This window comes from Ornithorhynchus anatinus, chromosome 13 (genome assembly GCF_004115215.2).
Source record: "Ornithorhynchus anatinus isolate Pmale09 chromosome 13, mOrnAna1.pri.v4, whole genome shotgun sequence".
Lineage (NCBI taxonomy): Eukaryota > Metazoa > Chordata > Mammalia > Monotremata > Ornithorhynchidae > Ornithorhynchus > Ornithorhynchus anatinus.
Genome location: NC_041740.1, coordinates 25,313,760 through 25,332,964, shown reverse-complemented (window position 1 = coordinate 25,332,964; position 19,205 = coordinate 25,313,760). Strand labels below are relative to the sequence as shown.

Below are 19,205 nucleotides of genomic sequence, written 5' to 3'. Positions count from 1 at the left end.
CTTTCCCAAGCTCCCAGTACAGTGCTCTGCACATAAGCACTCAATAAATACCATCAACTGAATCCTTTTGCAGATGAGGAAACTGGGGCCCACAGCAGTAACTTGCCCAAGGTCATACCCCATGCCAGTGTTGGAGTCGAGACTAGAACCCAGGTCCTCTGACTCTCAAGACTTTAAAAGACCCAGCTGAAGGAGATCTTAATTGGAAGGCAACCTCTGTTCAGTGAGATAGGGTTTGGAGAGAAGAAAGAAAGAGGATAACAGAAAGGGTTGTTATCACTAAACCCGCTGCAAGGTAGGTTAAATAATTAAGCCTTAAAGAGGATCGGTGAAGCTTCTTATCAGCCAGACAGGGGTCTAATGCTGCCGAGAGATTGAATGACCAGAGGCTTCTCACCCATAGCAAAGCTTTCAGTGAGTTGATTGCAATCGGCCAAAGGTGCAAAACTCCCAAAGAAGCCGGACCAAGGGCCTGCTGCTTTAACACCTTTAAGCCGCTCAGCCTAAAATCAGTTTGGGGTGGTTTCCTCAAACCAAATTCCACCAAGTCGGCAGGAGTAAATCCTGGAGGGAACAGCTCAGTGCCCCTGTCCATTGATACCCCATTAATCAGTCAGTCATTTACTGAGCACTTGTGTGCAGAGCACTATACTAAGCACTTGGGAGAGTACAATAGAACAGAGGTTTGGGGGGGGTGGCATTTAGATGCTTATTATATGTCCGGCACTGTATTAAGTAGTTACTAGCTAAGCAGGTTGGACACAGTCCATGTCCCATGTGAGGCTCATTGTCTCAATCCCCATTTTACAGATAGGGGAACTGAGGCCCTAAGAAATAAAGTGATTAGCCCCAAGTCACCCAGCAGATAAGTGGCAGAGCCGCGATTAGAACCCACGAGCTTCTGACTCCTAGTCCATGCTCAATCCACTACACCAGGCTGCTTCCCAGTTTACAGCCTAGAGGAGTATACAGAGATCAGTATAAATACACGAATTACAGATCTGCACATTAGTGCTGTGGCAAAAGACTAACTGTACCTATGCCTGCAAACACACTGTGCTTTGCTCTTTCAATTAGTTTCTTATTTTAGCCTATTAAGGATTAAAAACGCAGGGTACTTCAGAGGTGCAGCCCACTGAGGAGGAGAAAAAGAACCTTGGGGAGCCTCAGCTTGGCAAAATCCCCGGTGAAATTCTTGACCTTATATAGCTGTGCATTCTAGACAACTCAAGGGGTTTTGCAGCCTTATCGCTCAGAGCAAGGCAGGCTGTGGCAGGTCCCGTTACCCCCATTATGCAGATGAGGAAACTGAGACTCCCCAAGATTGTGCGATTGGTACAAGGACACCCAACAGAGTCAAGGGCACAGACAGGACCAACCCAAGTTCCAGGCAGGGGTGGCTATCTGATGCTCCTTAAACTAAAGTGCTCTGACTGCGGTAGAGTTGAAGTTGAGGTCAACTTCAATCCTGCACCCTGGGTCACTGAAGAGCCAGGGTAGCTGATGCCTTAGAGAAGTCTTTGTCCCCTAAGGACAGCAGGTGGGTTACCCAACCACTAAGACTCTGTCCTAAATGTAATAGCAACAACTGATCTCTTTGTTAAGCACTTATGAGCTGAGTGCTGGGGTGATCGGAAGAGAATCAGACACAAGTCAGACACAGTCATTGTACCACACGGGACTCACGGTCTAGACTATAAGCTTGTTGGGGGCAGGAAATGTGTCTGTCAGTGCTGTACTGTACTCTCCCATGCGCTCATTGAGTAAGTACTCAGTAAACAGGATTAAGTAGGAGGGAGAACAGGTATTGAATCTTTGTTTTTTTAGACATGGAAACCGAGGCACTGAGAAAATAAGTTGGTTTTTGTTTGTTTTATGGTTCTTGTTAAGTGCCGAGCCCTGCACTAAGGGTTGGGGTAGGTAATAATAATAATTTAGGTGTCTTAAGCGCTAACTGTGTGCCAGGAACTGTGCTAAGCACTAGGATAGATACAAGATAATTGGGTGAGTCACAGTCCCTGTCCCACATAGGCTCAATCCCCATTTTACAGATGAGGGAACTGAGGCCCAGAGATGTGAAATGACTTGCTGCCTAAGGTCAAACGACAGGCAAGTGGCCGAGATGAAAGAGAATCAGCTCAGACGCAGTCCCTGTCCCACATGGGGCTCAGAGCCTACACAGAAGGGAGAGCATGTATTGAGTCTCCATTTTAGAGAAGAAATTGACACACTGAGAAATTGAGCTTGTTTCGTTTATGACTCTTGTTAGACCCTTACTGTATGCCAGGCACTGTACTAAGCCCTGGGGTAGATACAAAATAATCAGGTTGGGCACAGTCCCTGTCCCACATGGAGGTCACAGTCTAAGTAAGAGGGAGAAAAGGTAATGAATTTCTATTTGAAAAATGAGTTTATTGAGGCATGGAGATGTTAAGTGACTTGCCCAAGGTCACACAGCAAACGAGTGGTGGAGCAGGAATTAGAACCCAGGTCCTCTGACTCCCTAGCCCATGCTCTTTCCACTACGCCACAAAGTCCCTTCTTGGCCTTGGTGTATTGGGGCTCAGAGCATGGTGTGGTAGAGCTGTGGGAAGTTTCCAAAGAACTGTTCTGTTACATGTGGATCTGTTCTGGGCCTTTAAATTCCACAACCCTTCCCTCTTACTGTCATGTTGGGAGCAGATGGGGAGACTTGAGGGGACTCCCTGCTAGACTGTAAACCGCTTGAAGGCGGGATCTGGGTCTACCAATTTGACTGAACTCTTCCAAGAGCCTAGTACAGTGCTTTAGGCAGGGTAAGAACTTAATAAATGCTCCTGATTGACTGAGTTTTGACTTGGAGCTCAACTAGAACCATTTCCTCACTGATCGGGCACCCTTTCTTTTTTCCATCAAACCCCTTGGATTTAGAAGAGAGACACTAAGACTTTTTAAAAAAAATGGTATTAAATAATTATAAATAATAATAATTGTGGTATTCGTTAAGCACTTACTCTGTGCCAGGCTCAAACCCACTTCTCATTCACACTCACCAGTCTGATTCTCCCCTTACAAACCCATGTAGGAGGAATGGTGTGGACTAACACTGACCTTGGAGTCAGAGGTTCTGGGTTCTAATTCTGACTCTGTTGCCAGCCTGCCGTGTGACCCTGGACAAGTCACTCTGCCTTACTGTCCTCATCTGTAAAATGGGGATTCAAGTGCTGGGGTAGATGCAAGATAATCAGGTTGGACACAGTCCTTTTCCACATGGGACTCACAATCTTAATCCCCATTTTACAGATAACAGAGGTACAGAGAAGTAAAGTGACTTGCTCAAGGTCACACAGAACTCAAGGGGAAGAGCTGGGATTAGAACTCAGGTTCTCTAACACCCAGGTCCAAGCTCTTCCCATGAGGCCACACTACTTCTGAGAGGAAAACGGTCAGGGACGAAGCCAGGAACAACTACGGACTCCATTCCAAACTGAGATGGGGAAGAGTCCATAATGAATAAAGATAACAAGGGAGACCACAATTTTCGTCAAAACTGCGGGGGGGGGGGGGTTCTTATCGTTTCTTATCTGCTTTAAAACCTGTTTAATATGGGAGATTAAAACCCCAGATTTTTTTTTCCCATCAAAGCTTGTTGTCAGTGTATAAAGCTCTGAGAAGGCAGGAAGCAGTTTAGATTTCTGGTGAGTGAGGTCAGAGAATAGAGGTCTCTCAGTTCAGTCAGACACTCATGACAAACGTTTTATTGAAACTATTTCTCCCCTAGAGATGGCAAACAACAAAGTGTATGGAGGCTTAGAAAGATCAATGGCCCACCTAGCTAAGGATTTTGTCTCCGACACTGTCAACCAGTCAGTGGGGCAATCGTATTTATTGAGCGCTTACTATATTAAGCGTTTGGGAGAGTACACTATAACAACACAGACACATTCCCTGCCCTCAGCGAGACATTAGGAAACATTGTGTGCTGGTGGCCAACTGTGCATCCATCCTAATGAGCTCCCACAGACTATGTCAATGCCCTTCAATCAATCACTGGTATTTACTGAGCGCCTACTCTGTGAAGAGCGCTGCATTAAACACTTGGGAGAATTCCTCAGAATTAGTAGACATGATCCCTGCCCTTGAAGAGTTTATCTATACCCTCAACATTTCCGTTTAGATCCTTAATTTGCCCACTATTGATCCCTTCAGAATAGCCCACCCAAACACCTCTCTTGAACCAGTGGCCACTTTCAGTTGCACAACTTCTTGTGAGGATAGATTTCCTGTGCTTACCACCTGCTGGGTGAGGGACCATTCCCTTAAGCTTCCACAGGTGTTGCGGGATTTGGTGAACAATAATTCTGTGTAGGTCCTGGCCCCATCCTTCATGATTTTGTAAATTTCAACCACATCCCTCCTCTCGGGTCATGTCTTTTCAGACAGAAGGGCCCTGATCCTTTTAGCCTGACCTCGACAGAATAATCTCTCTGATGATCGTGGATTTACCCAGTAGTTTGGGGGATCTGAGAGGTCAGAAGGAAATTCAGAAATATAGATTTGAATGTCCATCACTTTCAATCAATTGAATGTATCGAGCGCTTACTGTGTACAGAGCACTGCACTAAGCACTTGGAAGAGTACAATACAGAGTTGGTAGGCATGTTCCCTGCCCACAATGAGCTTTCCTTTGCTAACATCTTCTCTCTTCTCAAAGTCCTTCAGAAAGGCATTCCAGAAGGCATTCCTCAGTGAAGCCCTCTGTCTCCTTTAGTCACACCATCCCCATCCCTCCCACCCCCCCGCCCATCTTAATACTCATCTGATGATGGTGAGGATCTACACTAAACTCGGGGATTTGCCTGACAAAGAGTGAGATGTCAAAGATGAAAATGAGGCAGGTTTAAACCACACCTAGGTTAACTCCACATCAAGGAGACATCATGGACCCCAAAACTTCACCTCAATATCTCTGAAGAGTAGAGATGATTCCCCCTCACTACAAACACTTAATTTTAAGGAGGTGCCATTCACACTCCAAAGCTCTGCTTATATGCCCCTTCCATCATTCTCTCTAGAGAATACTTGGCCTGCAAGAAGCAGGATGGTGTAGTGGATAGAGCACGGGCACGGGAGTCAGAAGGTCATGGATTCTAATTCTGGCTCCGCCATCTGTCTGCTGGGTGACCTTGGTCACGTCACTTCATCAGAGCCAACAAAAAATCCCTGCCTTAACCCAAGGCTCCCTCCAGTTATCGCTATATGTCTCGCATACCACTCCTTTTCAAACTCCTCCAGTGACCTCTTCACACCTGCTGCCTCCACTTCCTCCATCTCCACCATGCGGAAACTGCCCTCTCTAAGGTCAAAACAGTCCTTCTAGCCAAATCCAATGGTCTCTACTTCATCCTAATCTTCCCTGACCTATCAGCTGCTTTTGGCAGAGGGAGCCACCCCCTTCTCCTGGAAACATGATCTAACCTCGGCTTCACTGACACTGTCCTCTCTTGGTTCTCCTTCTCTCTCTCAGGCTGTTCCGTCTCAGTCTCTTTCGCGGGCTCCTCCTCTGCTTTCCAACCCCTAATGGTGGGAGTTTCTCACGCCTCAATTCTGGGTCTCCTATCCTCCAACTACATTCACTCCCTTGGAGAACTTATTCACTCCCATGGCTTCATGCCAGGCCCAGACTCTATCCATTAGGCCATGCTGCTTCCTGGGGAATGTCACTTAAAATGCCATAACAAAAGTTAAGCCCTTACTATGAGCCAGGCATTGTACTAACCAAAAGGAGAGATGCAAGATAAATGGGTTAGACAATAGTCCCTGTCCCATATAGCATTCACAGTCTAAATCCCCATTTTACAGATGGGGGAACTGAGGCACAGAGAAGTGGAATGACCTGCCCAAGGGCACCAATGGACGAGTGGCATGCTCTTTCCACTAGGCCATGCTGCTTCTCCACTTCTGCGTGCCTCAGTTTTCTCATCTGTAAAATGGGGATTCGATACCTGCCCTCTTCCTTCCTTAGAGGGGCAGAGACTGCCTCCAATATAATTTTCTGGTATCTATCCCAGCACTTTCTTCAGTGCTTAGCATACAGTAACTATTAAACCATAGTTATAGAACCATACTTATTTGTATTATGACCACCACCTAGGCTAGCTAAAAGTGTGAGGATAGATATAAGTTAATTTGGAAGTCAATGACAGATAAAGAGCTCAGAGAGGTGGCAGACAAGATCGAGATGATGGGGAAATGAATCGCTTCCAAAGTCTGCAGGAAGGAAAGGAGTAAGGGGAGACCATAAAGTCACTCAGGCTCCAAGAAAAAAATCCAGAAAACCCATGTCGATAGCACCACCTTTTTGAAGCAGCTCAGAAAATGTAGCGCTAATGGTTCCGAGACATTAAAGTATTTATTAATCACCAAAGCTTTGTCCAACACTGTACTACACACTGGGGATAAATTAAAAACACAACAGATCAGGCCCAGTCCTTGTCCCACAGGGGGTTCGCAATCTAGGTGTCGACACACAGACAATGGTGACAAAAGTTGGAAATATGCAGTGTGGCCTAGTGGAAAGAACACAGGTCTAGGAGTCAGAGGACCTGGGTCTTAATTCCAGCTCTGCCAAATGTTTGCTGCGAGACCTTTGGCAAGTCATTTCACTTCATTCAATCATATTTATTGAGCTTTTAAATGTGTGCAGAGCACGGTACTAAGCACTTGGGAGATGTTTCAATTCTCTTGTTCTCTCTCCTACTTACACTGTGAGCCCCCTGTGGGACAGGGACTGTATCCAACCTAATTCACTTGTATCTACCCCAGCAAGCTTAGAACAGTGTCTGACACATACTAAGCGCTTGACAAATACCAATTAAAAAAACACCACCATAACAAGTCACTGAGTTAACAAGCTAAAGGTATAATATGCAAACGGGGGAAAGAATGGATCACTGGTGGTAAGGGGTAATCAAACTCACTGCTTCTTCAGATAGACTGTACCAAGCCCAGGGTGCTCTGAGGCCTTCTTTGGCAATCCAGCCCCAGTAATCCAATCTTCCCTCACCCCTGATAAAGTGTGAGGATCATCGCTTAAATTGGCTGGAAGGGGAGCTCCTCTTTCCGTGGCCATTAAAGCCAACGGGCTCCCTCTCCTCACGCAGCCGGGTTCTTCATTAAGAAAATTTCCTGGATGAAAAGGCTGCTAGCAGCTGGCTCAGGTGACCGACCCGGGGGACGGCTACAAGATCGCTGGCATGGCTCCGGAGGCCTATGACAACAGCCTAAATAGCCATCAGTCAGGGAAGGCCAGGGGTGCCCCAGGCTCGGACTGATGATGCCCTTGGAGTTCCTTTGTTTTGTTTTTTTAATGGTATTTTTAAGTGCTTAACTCTATGCCAGGCTATGTACCAAGCACTGGGGTAGATACAAGCTAATCAAGTTGAACGCAGTCCATGTCCCACGTGGGGCTCACAGTTTCAATCCCCATTTTACAGATGAGGGAACTGAGCCCCAGAGAAGTGAACTGACTTGCCCATGGTCACACGGCAGACAAGTGGTGGAACCAGAATTAGAACCCAAGTCCTTTGGACTTCCAGGCTGGTGCTCTATCCACTAGGCCACACTACTTCTAATGGATGGTTGGGATCACTCTGCTTCACCCACTAGGAGGATGGGCCAGAGCTTACTGTGTGCAGAACACTGTACTAAATGCTTGGGAGAACATGCCTCAGTCATAAACAGATATGTTCCCTGACCAAATGAGCTGGTCTAGACAGGGAGATGGATATTAATATCAATAAATAAATTACAGATATGGACATAAGTGCTGTGGGGCTGGAGGGTGTGAATAAAGGGAGCAAGTCAGGGTGATGCAGAAGGAGGTGGGAGAAGAGGAAAGGAGGGCTTAGTCAAGGAAGGCCTCTTGGAGGAAATGTGCTTTCAATAGGAGAAGCAGCATGAACTAGTGACAAGAGCACGTGTTTGGGAGTCAGAGGACAAGGGTTCTAATCCTGGCTCTGCCACTTGTCTGCTGTGTAACCTGGGTAAGTCATTTAATTTCTCTGTGTCTCAGTTTCCTTATCTGTAAAATGGGGATTAAGAGTGTGAACCCTATGTGGGACAGGGACTGTGTCCAACCTGATTAACTTGTATCCACCCTAGGACTTAGAACAGTGCTTTGCACATAATAAGTGTTTAATACCATACTTATTATTACGTATTAGTAAGAGTTTGAAAGGGGGCAGGGGAGAAGAGTCATTGTCAGATATGAGGGAGGACTACTATTTCCCCTATTCTTAGTCTCTCCCCTATAGACGGTGAGGTCCTTCTGGGCAGGAAGTGCATTTACCAAGTGCTTTGCAACCAGTAAGCACTTAATAAATGCCACTGATGAACTGATTGCCTAAGGCTGGGTTCTGTGGGGCTGGGGCCCTGAGGGTAATCTCTCAGGTTTGGTAGGGCTGTTTGCCTTTTCAGAGATGTAGAAATTTCGCACAGCAGGGCACCCTATCCCATATGTTCTCAATTAGCAGACAAATATTTAGGATTTCTCTGGCTCCGTACAAAGCCCTAAGTCTTGCACATTCTAAACTTTTCAGGTCCACTTGGAGAAAGGTTTTATCCTCTTTCCTGATCTTAAAGCCACCAGCCCAGAAAAGCCCGGGCCTGGGAGTCAGAAAGACCTGGGTTCTACTCCCTTCTCCACCACTTGTCCACTGCGTGAACTTGGGCAAGTCACATCACTTCTCCATGTCTCAGTAACCTCACCTGTAAAATGGGGATGAAGACTATGAGCCTTCATATGGGCGTGGACATCTTCTAGACTGTAAGCCCGTTGTTGGGTAGGGATTGTCTCTATTTGTCAAAAACTGTATTTTCCAAGTGCTTAGTACAGTGCTCTGCACAAAGTAAGCACTCAATAAATACGATTGAATGAATGAACCTGGGCTGTGTCCAACCTTGTATCTTTCTCAGAGCTTAGTACAGTGCCTAGTGCATAGTAAGCACTTAACAGATATTAAAAAAAACAAACACCCAACAAACTACATTGACCCAGTAATCACAGAAAACTCCATGTAACTTCCTGGGAAGACTCGTCACACCGGGAGGAACCCTTCCTCCGTGCTCTGGCTCCAAGCCCAACGGCACCCACAACTCTTCACCTTCACCCCACTGGGTGTTTCTGATTTAATAACGGCATTTAAGCACTTACTATATGCAAAGCACTGTTCTAAGCACTGGAGGGGATATAGAAGGTGATCAGGTTGTCCCACCTGGGGCTCAGTCTTAGAACAGTACTTAGAACTAAGTACTTAGTAACACAAAGGTTAAGAAATACCATTCAAAAATTGTAAAATGACTCACCTTGCTTGTGTAGACGGAAGAAGTTAATAAGCAAATAAGGAAGAAGATAAGGCTTGAATGTGACAGCTATCTAACTGTACTGAAGAGTCAGTTTAATGGAGGCGGAGAGGATGGTAAAAATCAGCCTGAAGATGACTTACAGCTGCTGATTAGAGCCATTAACATTTCCCTGCCGGTGCTAATTCAAGGTACTGCGTTTAAAACAATTCCCTCCCCTGCCCCCCCCCAAAATCATGTTCATAATTCTGGAAAATGAGTATCAGCAAGATACACTTTGGGATCAATTCTGTGGGAAATTTGGTGAAATGGTCTTTACTCCCACTGCTTGAAAAAATGGGCAAATCCAACTTGTTCCAGAAAGACAGACAGCCTCTTTGCCGATAGGCCAGGCTTTCGAAAAGTCTGTAAACTCGTTGTGGGCAGGGACTGTCTGTTATATTGTTCTACTGCCCTCTCCTCTGCACCCAGTAACTATTGTGTGCCTCCCTCTACCTTATATGCATGTTTACAGGTGGGAAGGCATTTTGGCCAACACACACAGAGGGGGTCTACCAAGGGGATGAATACTTACTGGCCTGCTAATTCTGTGGTATTGTCCTCTCAAGGGCTCAGTACAGTGCTCTACACATTCATTCAATTGTATTTATTGAGCGCTTACTGTGTGTAGAGCAGTTGGAAAGTACAATTCAGCAACAGATAGAGACAATCCCTACCCAACAACGGCCTCACAGTCTAAAAGGGGGGGAGACAGGCAACAAAACAATTGGACAGGCATCAATAGCATAAAAATAAATAGAATTAGATATATACACATCACTAATAAAATAAATAGAATAATAAATATGTACAGATATACACCAGTGCTGTGGGGCGGGGAGGGGCATAGAGCATAGGGAGGGCATAGGGGCGAGGGGGAAAGGAGAAGGAGCAGAGGAAAAGGGGAGCTCAGTCTGGGAAGGCCTCCTGGAGGAGATGAGCTTTCAACATCACGAGTGCGCAATAAATCCTGGGGATGGATTCTTACCTGGCCTAATTCTATGGTATTGTTCTCTCCCAAGCGCTCAGCACAGTGCTCTACACACCGTAAGCCCTCAATAAATCCCACGGATTGATGGCCTGGCAGAGGCGGGCGTGAGCCCCTGCAGCCCAGGGCAGGGGGGCGTCCAGGACAGTGCCGGCATAATGCTGAACCCAATGTGGCCTTGGACCTCCCCTCCATAATGCTGAACCCAATGTGGCCTTGGACCTCCCCTCCCTACCCGGAGACCCGCAGGGTCAACAAACAGGGCCGGGTTGCGGGTGGGAGCGGGGGAAATGGGGGGCGAGAGGGACTGGTCTGTGCTGCTGGGCCGGGGTCAGGGGTCAGAGGTCGGGGGGGAGAGGGTTTCTGGGTTCAAGACCCTGCCCCCGTCTTTGGGTGCGGGGAGGGGAGGGCGCTCTGGGGCCTAGTGGCCCGACCCCGGGGCCTGGGAGTCCGAAGGTCCTGGGTTCTAATCTTGCTCCCCTCCCCCCGCCTGCTGGGTGTCCCTGGGCAAGGGACTTGACTTCTCTGAGCTTCAGTTTATCTGGGAAAAGGGGACGGAGACCGTCAGCCCCACGGGGGACAGGCACTGGGTGCAACCTAATTGGCCTGTCCCCGCCCCAGCGCTCAGTACAGTGGCCGGCACGTGGGCGGCGCTGAAGCAACGCCAGGCTTATTGTGATGCGAGTTATCATCCCCCCCGCCCCCGACTCACCTGTGCGGAGCGACCCCGGTCCGGCCGGCGGGGGGGCTCTCAGCGGCCCCGCACCGGCCCCGCACGGGCCCCGCAGCCGTCTGACTCTCCACCTGCCGGCCCGGCCCGGCCCGGCCCCACCCCAAGCCCCGCCCCAAGCCCCGCCCCGCCCGCACGAGGAAAGCCTGCACGTGCACAAACACATACACCCAACCCCCCCTCCCCCAGACCCCTCGCTTCCTCCCTCCCATCCCCTTCCCAATCCCTCCTTCCCCCTTCCCCATCTCCTTCCCCCTTCCTCCCTACCCTTTCCATTTCTTCCCTCCCTTCCTCCCATTCCCTTCCCATTTCTTCCCTCTCCCTTCCATTATCTTCCCACTTCCTCCTCCCCCTTCCCACATGTTTCCTCTCCCTTCTTCCCCCCCTTCCTTCCCACACCCTCCCTCCCTTTTCCTCCCTCCCCCTTCCTTCTTCTTCTCTCTCCCTCCTATCCCCTTCCCACTTCGCTCCCTCTTCCTTCACCCTCCCTTTCCCACTCCCTCTCTCCCTCCCCTTTCCCTCTCCCCCTTCTCACTCCTCCCTCCCTTTCCCCCATCCTCCCCATCTCCTTCCTCTCTCTTGCCCCCCCCCCACCTTCTCCCTCTCCTCCCTGCCCTCCCCATTCCTTCTCTCCCGGATGAACTGTGCGGGCCTTATCCACTTGGAGAACCAAACCCAGTCTCAACCTTGGCAACCCTCAGTCTCGCCACCCATCTCGATCCTTGATCTGGTAGGTCAGGTCTTTACACGAAAGAAGAATTAAAGGTCCACCACTGCTCGGGGGTTCTGGACATGTTCTTTATTGAAGCGGGGGTCCGGAAACAGGGTCACCCTAAAGGAAACATTTTTGTTCACGACCGGTCGATTCGAGGCTACGGAGCCATTGCGATGTGGCTGGTGCGGGGACGACTTCATCGGGAGATACAAACGGGGGCCGCAATCCAAACGAACCACAGGGAGAACACGATGAAAACGTTCACTGTTTTACAAATCACTCCGTTACCACAGACACCGAATGGCAGGTACTGGTAGTTAATCGGCCACAGAAAACCATTACTTTAGACAAGGCGTGGGGCCTTTGTGGCGGTGGGGGCGAGTGCGTTATCCACAGCTGCTTGGTAGGAAAAAAAAAATCCGAGGTCAAGCATTCCTCATCCATAAAATGCTATCCAACAGACGTATCGAAGTGTGATATCGAAGGAGATAGAATGTCTTTACATCTGCTTGGCTACTCTTTTCGGGATTAGGTATCTCAGTTGACTTTCGGCAGGGTGAGTAGCCCCCAGAATCGACAGTAAAATATCACAACAACATAATGGGTGAAATACAGTGCCAGTGTGCCATGGCGTCGAAGAGGACGCATAAAGGACGAACAGTGGTAACTTAATCGAATAAATTGTGTTACAGAGCAGGGATACAGCACATTTACATCGCTAAGTGACCGAGAATGGTAAGTCCAGGACTAAGTGTCATTCTTAAACATAAAATCTCATACGTCTCTTGTGCTTAAACTTTTTCTTTTTTTCTTTCCCCCGGTTGAACAGAGTTTGTTGCTTATTCCCAATACTGCCACGGTAACCGATATCACAACAGATCACACGATTTTCACAGACACATCGACACTGAAACGTTTACCTAGGAGACAGGCAGTCACTCCTCATGAGTTCACAGTGTGAGAAAAAGCGGTGCTCGCTCCGGGGTCATATTGCCCGCCATGGGCCTGAGGCAGACGAGTCCCGAGACCAGATGCAGTGCTGGGTTGGAAAAGGGTGGAAAGCACAACACATGGCATGTTGGGAGGAAAAATAAACTTTTCGTTTCTTCACGGGTGTCGCCTGAGTGACCTCCGTCTCCTGTTGTAGAAATGCCGGAACCCGTGTTGCCGTGAAAAATTCATCATGTAATTTTGTTTGCGAGTGCTGTTGGAATCAGAGGGGGAGGGGGAAAAGGACAGGGTGAATCTTCACTCTTTCAGATCAAATGTCTTCTCAGCCCTGTTTTGCTGGGATGTTATTCATTCATTCAATCATATTTCTTGAGTGCTTACTGTGTGAAAACCACTGTATTGAGTGCCTAAATGGATGGAGCAGCTGTTTGGTCAGTGGGGCCTGCTGCGGTGGACTGAGCGTCCGATGCCGCTGGGGCCCTGGACCCAACTTGGATCACTGTGGTGTGATTTTGGGGACCAAAGTCTGACCCGTGGGAAATTCACACTGCCTTGGGGGAACGGCAGAAATGGCTGAAGCTACATCCGGATTTTCTGAGTCACCTTCCTTCTCATCCCTCCCATTCTCCCATCCCTCTGCAGAAGTGAAGTAGATTCTATCCTTCAGCTCATGGTAAAGAGCTTGAATCGAGTGACGTAAGGTAGGGCAAAGCTGGGCCCAGTGAGGGAGGGAGAATCACAATCAATGGTTCGTATTGAGCATTCACTGTGTACTAAGCGCTTGGGAGAGTGCAACATAGCAGGGTTGGTAGAAACCATCCCTGCCCACAACAAGCTTACAGTTTAGAATATAGCAGCATGCCCCGATTCCTTCTCCCGGATGTGCTCAACTCCCCGGCTCAAAGGGTCGAGGGGTTACAATGTTCCTTCCATTGTTTTTAGGATATTCGTTAAGCTCTTACCATGTGTCAGGCACAGTTCTAAGCACCGGCGCAGATAAAAGCTAATCGGGTTAGGCAGAGTCCCTGTTCTACATGGGGCTCACAGTTTTAAGCCCCCATTTTACAGAGGCAGTAATTTAGGCCCAGAGAAGTGAAGTGACTTGCCCAGGGTCACACAGCAGACAAGTGGTGGAGCTGGGATTAGAACCCAGGTCCTTCTGACTCCCCTACACCAGTGCTCTATCCACTAGGCCATGCTACTTTGTGCGTTGTTGGTGACTCCAGGCACCGTTCTCATCACCTTCTGAGGCCAGTATGGCACTCTGGAGTCGAGGCCAATAGCCGGCTAGTTAAGGAGCATTTGGAACTGGGGTGGAGGCTGGGAGAGGGCTAGGAAAAGCCTAAGAGCCCTTAGAGCACATTCTTTCCAAAAAACAGAAGCCAAATAGAAGGGGGGGGGCATTCTGGGTGACGTTGGCTGCCAACGCCTCACCTGGAATCAGCGGGCCCGGAAACGCTTTCTCCCTTCCATTCTATCTTTGGCCTGGCCTCCAGTGGCAAGCCGATGCTTCTGAAATGTTACCGACCGCCTCACTGCCCAGGAACATCCCTCTTGGGCCCACTGACCGAAGCGGCAAGAATCAGATCCAGGATGTCATGTGCCAGGTTGCTTCCTGGCTCAGTGCGTCTCCACCACTCTTTCCTTCAATCTCAGTTATTGAGCACTTACTGTGTGCAGAGCACTATACTAAGAGCTTGGGAGAGTACACTGTAACAGAATAGGTAGACATGTTCCCTGTCCACATTTAGGTGACAGTCTAGATGGGGAGACAGACATTAATATTGATAAATAGATTATGGATACATCCATAAGTGCTGAGGGGCTGAGGGAAGGATGAATAAAGGGTGCAAATCCAAGTAAGGGAGATGCAGAAGGGAGCGGGGAAGAGGAAATGAGGGGGAAGAGGAAGTGTGCCTTCGAAAAAGTTTTGAGGGTGGGGAGAGTGATCATTGGCTGGATAGGAAGAGAGAGGTGTTCCAGGCCAGAGGTAAGTTCATTGTGGGCAGGGAATATGTCTACTGACAGTATTATATTGTACTCTCCCAAGTACGTAGTACAGTGCTCTGCACATAGCATACGCTCAATTGATGGACTTACTACCTGATTAATGGTAAAAATCAATATGATTGATTGATTGAAATGTCCCATAATCTTCAGTTATCTTTCTTCTACTTCCTGCTTGGCCTTACTTTTTATTATGTCTTTCATTTCTGTTGTACTGTACTCTTCCAAGAACTTAGTACAGTGCTCAGTGCTTATTAATGGTAAGAAACAGTACCAGCCAAAGCAATCAACAAAATATACCAAGGAAGTTGAAACCATAGTGGAATTCAATAGAGTTCCCCAGGTTACAGCTACACAAACAGTCGGGGCCAGAATGCATTCATTCTGCCTCAGATGACTTGGGCTACTTTAGAGCTTAAAACTTTCACTTTCAGATGTTCAAAACGAAGCAACACGTTCAATTTTTTTTTTTTTTTTTACAATGGGACTAAATAACAAGGTCTACTCTCCTTGGAAAGAATTTCACTGTTAGGACACTGCTCCAAACCCTCAGGGGCTAGAAACCTCAAAGCTCAAGTTGTAAAACTACTCTGAGCAACCCAAATCCTCCCTTATTCGATTTTGTGGCTTTAAAACACTTGAGAAGGTAAATGGTTTACCACTGGCTGTTTCTTGGCAGCTTGAAAATAATAATTTTTATGATATTTGTTAAGCGCTTACTATGTGCTAAGCACTATTCTAAGTGCTGAGGTGGATGCAAGGTAATCAGGTTGGGACACAGTCCCTGTCCCAAATGGGGCTCATTCTTCATCCCCATTTTACATATGAGGTAACTGAGGCACAGTAAAGTTATGCGACTTGCCCGAGGTCACACAGTAGCAAATCTGTGCCCAAGAATGAGACCCCTTCACAGCTATCTTCAATTTTCAAAGGTGCCAAACCTGGAAAGTGGTCTTGTTGCCAGAAAGTGGCATCAGAAGCCTTCTGCCTCATATTATGGAAGCCCAATAATATTAATTATAATGATAATAGTGTCATTTGTTTAATGTTTTATGCCAATCCCTATGCTAAAGACGGGGCTAGATATAATGAAAAAAAGACCAGATACAGTCACTGTTCTATCTGGCATTTCAGTCTAAAGGGGAGGGAGAACAGATGAGGAAACTGAGGCAAAGAGAAGCAAAGTGTCTTTCCCACAGCAAGTAAGTGGTGCAACAGCGATTAGAACCCAGGTCTCCCGACGCCCAAACAACCTTCTGTAGGTTTAAGGATCGGAGGCTCCTCTCACAGATCTCTCCCGGGCTGCTATTGTGCTGAGTTTAATTCCTGAGTTTAAGTCCTAGAAGGAATCAGATGAATGAAATAGGCAAGGAGATGACTGGGCCTTTGCACTCTGGTCTTCATTACTAGTTCAAATGAAGGAGAAATTCCAGCATGTATGAGGGTGCAGCTCCCTCAGTTGGGGCCAAAAGGGAGAATTCCACAGTCTTCAAGTTATCCCTGACTGGTTGGCAGAGGGCAGATTAAATCACCTGCACCCTCCAAAACAATTCCTGAGGGATTTGGGGGTAGGGCACTTTGGACAGTTTGATGGCACGAGGACGTGCCATGGTGCAAGGACAGTAAGCATGAGATGGACTGTGTATAAGCACTCCCACCCCTCCCCTGCCCCATCAACTCTTGTTCATCAGATTGAGTCAGATTCAATTCATTTCTGAGGGGGTCTAGACTGGGGGAGTCAGAAGGTCCTGGGTTCTAATCCCTGCTCCACTAGTCTGCTGTGTGACCTTGGGTTAGTCACTTCACTTCTCTGTGCTACCTCATCTGTAAAATGGGGATTAAGACAATAAATTCCAGGTGGGACACGTACTGCATCCAACATGATTTCCCTGCATTCACCGCAGAGCTTAGTACATGCGCCTGGCATATAGTAAGCACTTAACAAATACCATCATTATTATTATTGTTGTTGTTATTATTATTTCTAATGGAACTGAGGGGAAAGACCCAGGTAGGAGAAAGGGTCTCTCTCCTGCTGAGGGATCTAGACATTGGTCGAGATTGGTCATTAACTTCCCCAGATGACTCACGCTCAGAGACTCAGAGAGTTCAGGGTTAAATGCGAGGCTGAGGACATTAAGTATGGCAAAGAGTATCTGGTGAAGGGAATCTCAAAATATCTACCAGGCTTCGATCCTGATGGGAACCACCACGGTTTAGCAGTACCTTGGAAATGCCACGGCATAAAGTCTAAGTTTGAAGCAATGGCAAAACCTGGCACAGGGTGTTTTCTTGACTGTCTTCCCCTCTAGGCTGAAAGCTCATTATGGGCAGGGAACTTGCCTGCCAATTCTGCTGGACTGAACCCTCCCAATTGCTTAGTACAGTGCTCTGCACATAGTGAACAATCAGTAAGTACAACTGATTGATTGGGCCCAATTGTTAGTTGCATTTCTTTCTGATTAAGCTGCAAAATATCCAAACTCACAGTTTCACCTGCGATGTCATATGGAAAAGCCCATCCCCAATCCAAGAGTACCACCTCTTATCCACCAGTTTGGGGCAGAACTAAACCCCAAATGAGTTACTACTTTGGCTTTTTTGGGCTCTAGTCATACAGTTACCTTAATCAATTGTAATCAATCATCGTGCTTATTGAATGCTTACTGTATGCAGACCATTGCGCGCTAAGCGCTTGGGAGAGTACAGTATAACAGAGTCAGTAGACTCTGCCCACAGTGAATTTACAGCCTACCATCTACCAAAGTGCCAGATTAAGGAAGGTCAAATGGTTGAGGCTTTACAACTGATCGATATTTCACTGATTTACGAGGGCACTTACCTTACTCTAGTGTAAAACCAATGACAGCAAATAATGAAATACAACACAAGTTAAAAAATGCCTTTCAATGCATGCAGCACTGTGATTAGTCATAAAAGTCTGATGAGGTTTAGAGGCAATATAGGATTTTTCATCTCTTTTGAAAATAAAAATGGAAGAAATTATTTCTTGTTCTTTGGAAACCAATATATATAGATATTTCTTTTCCATGAAATGTAACATGCAATATTTGCTCGCAACCACGTTGCGGAAATACATACAGCTACCGTTCTCGTTTGGCATAAATGTTGTGACCAAATGTGAACACTGCATTAAGGCAATAATCAATCTATTCACTGAAGCTATCATTTTGATTGGTTGTTTTGTCGGTGGGGTATCGATGCGCTTCTCCTAACACACGCTAACAAATGGATTCTTGAAAACCGGAAGTTCTTTATATTAGGCCGTTTGACTCAGATTTCAATATAGGGCCAAGATGTTTACGACAAATGCAATGCCGCCATCTCTACCAATCATTTGTGCCAAAAACGCAACATTGCTTGGAAATGGAGAGCGTGATGGATTAGCTATGGTGGGACCAACATTCTTATCGAAAGCCTATTAATGCATTCCGAATTCCCATTAGCAATACATTGGTCTTCACAGAGCATTTACTAGCTGTCCAATTGGAAAAATCAGAGTTTGCCAAGGGCTCATTATTGATAAAGAAACTAGTTTTCAAGATTGCACACTCAAAACCAGAGTCACCATTGAATGCTGCTGGAGAGCTGTGCCTGACTTATACCCAAAGGGAAATTGGAAGGGCAAATGAAATGTGTTATTGCATTATTGGATGTGGGCAGTTCTTAGGATGTAAGTACCGGGACCCAGCAAATATTTGTGGTGGAGAATCCTTTTGTATCTTAAGAAGAACCACCAGCATGAATCTTGGGAGGGATCCATCCAAAATGGCTTCACCAATGTTTCCTAGACAGCAAATGCCCTGCCCTGGCAGTGCATCCTGAGGAAGCTGGGTTCTGGGCCGGAAATGGCATAGGGACAGATCTGCTTTCCATCATCTAAACTAAGTAGGAGGGAGAGTAAGCACTGAATCCCTACTTGCCAATGAGGGAACTGAGGCACCGAGAAGGGAAGGTGTTTGGCCCAGGTCACCCGGCCGGCAAGTGGGGAAGCTGATATTAGAAGCCAGGTCTCCTGACTCCCAGTACTGTGCTCTTTCTACTAGACCATTCTGCTTCTCTGTCCAGCACCTCACTACCCCTGTGGCCCCTACAGAGTTGACGCCAGGTGTAGACCCTATATTGAGTCATTGAGCCTTTGTCCTTTAATTCCTCCCTTGTCACTGAGTCTGGATGCAAAGCCAACTGTGTTTGTTGTATGATATAAAGGCTCCTTTAACAATAATACCATTAATAATGATATTAATAATGATATTTGTTAAGCACTTATTATGTGTCAAGCATTGCTCTAAACACTTGGGCAGATGTAAGCTAATCAGGTTGGACACAGTCCCTGTCCCACATGGGACTCGCTCATAACCTTTAATTCCCATTTTACATATGAGGTAAGTGAGGCCCAGATAAGTTAAATG

At 47.1% G+C, this 19,205-nt stretch overlaps 1 protein-coding gene across 1 annotated transcript in view; it reads right to left on the bottom strand.

Annotated features, from left to right (window-relative positions):
* Positions 1–11,878: 11,878 nt before the first annotated feature.
* RELN (reelin) overlaps positions 11,879–19,205 on the bottom strand; it is a 324,257-nt gene continuing 316,930 nt past the window's right edge. The window contains exons 64-65 of the mRNA XM_029077379.1: positions 17,615–17,620; positions 11,879–13,018 (exon numbers count right to left, since the gene is read on the bottom strand). Coding sequence (XP_028933212.1) covers positions 12,922–13,018; positions 17,615–17,620 — 103 coding nt within the window. The 3' untranslated portion in view covers positions 11,879–12,921. The remainder of the gene's footprint in view (positions 13,019–17,614; positions 17,621–19,205) is intronic.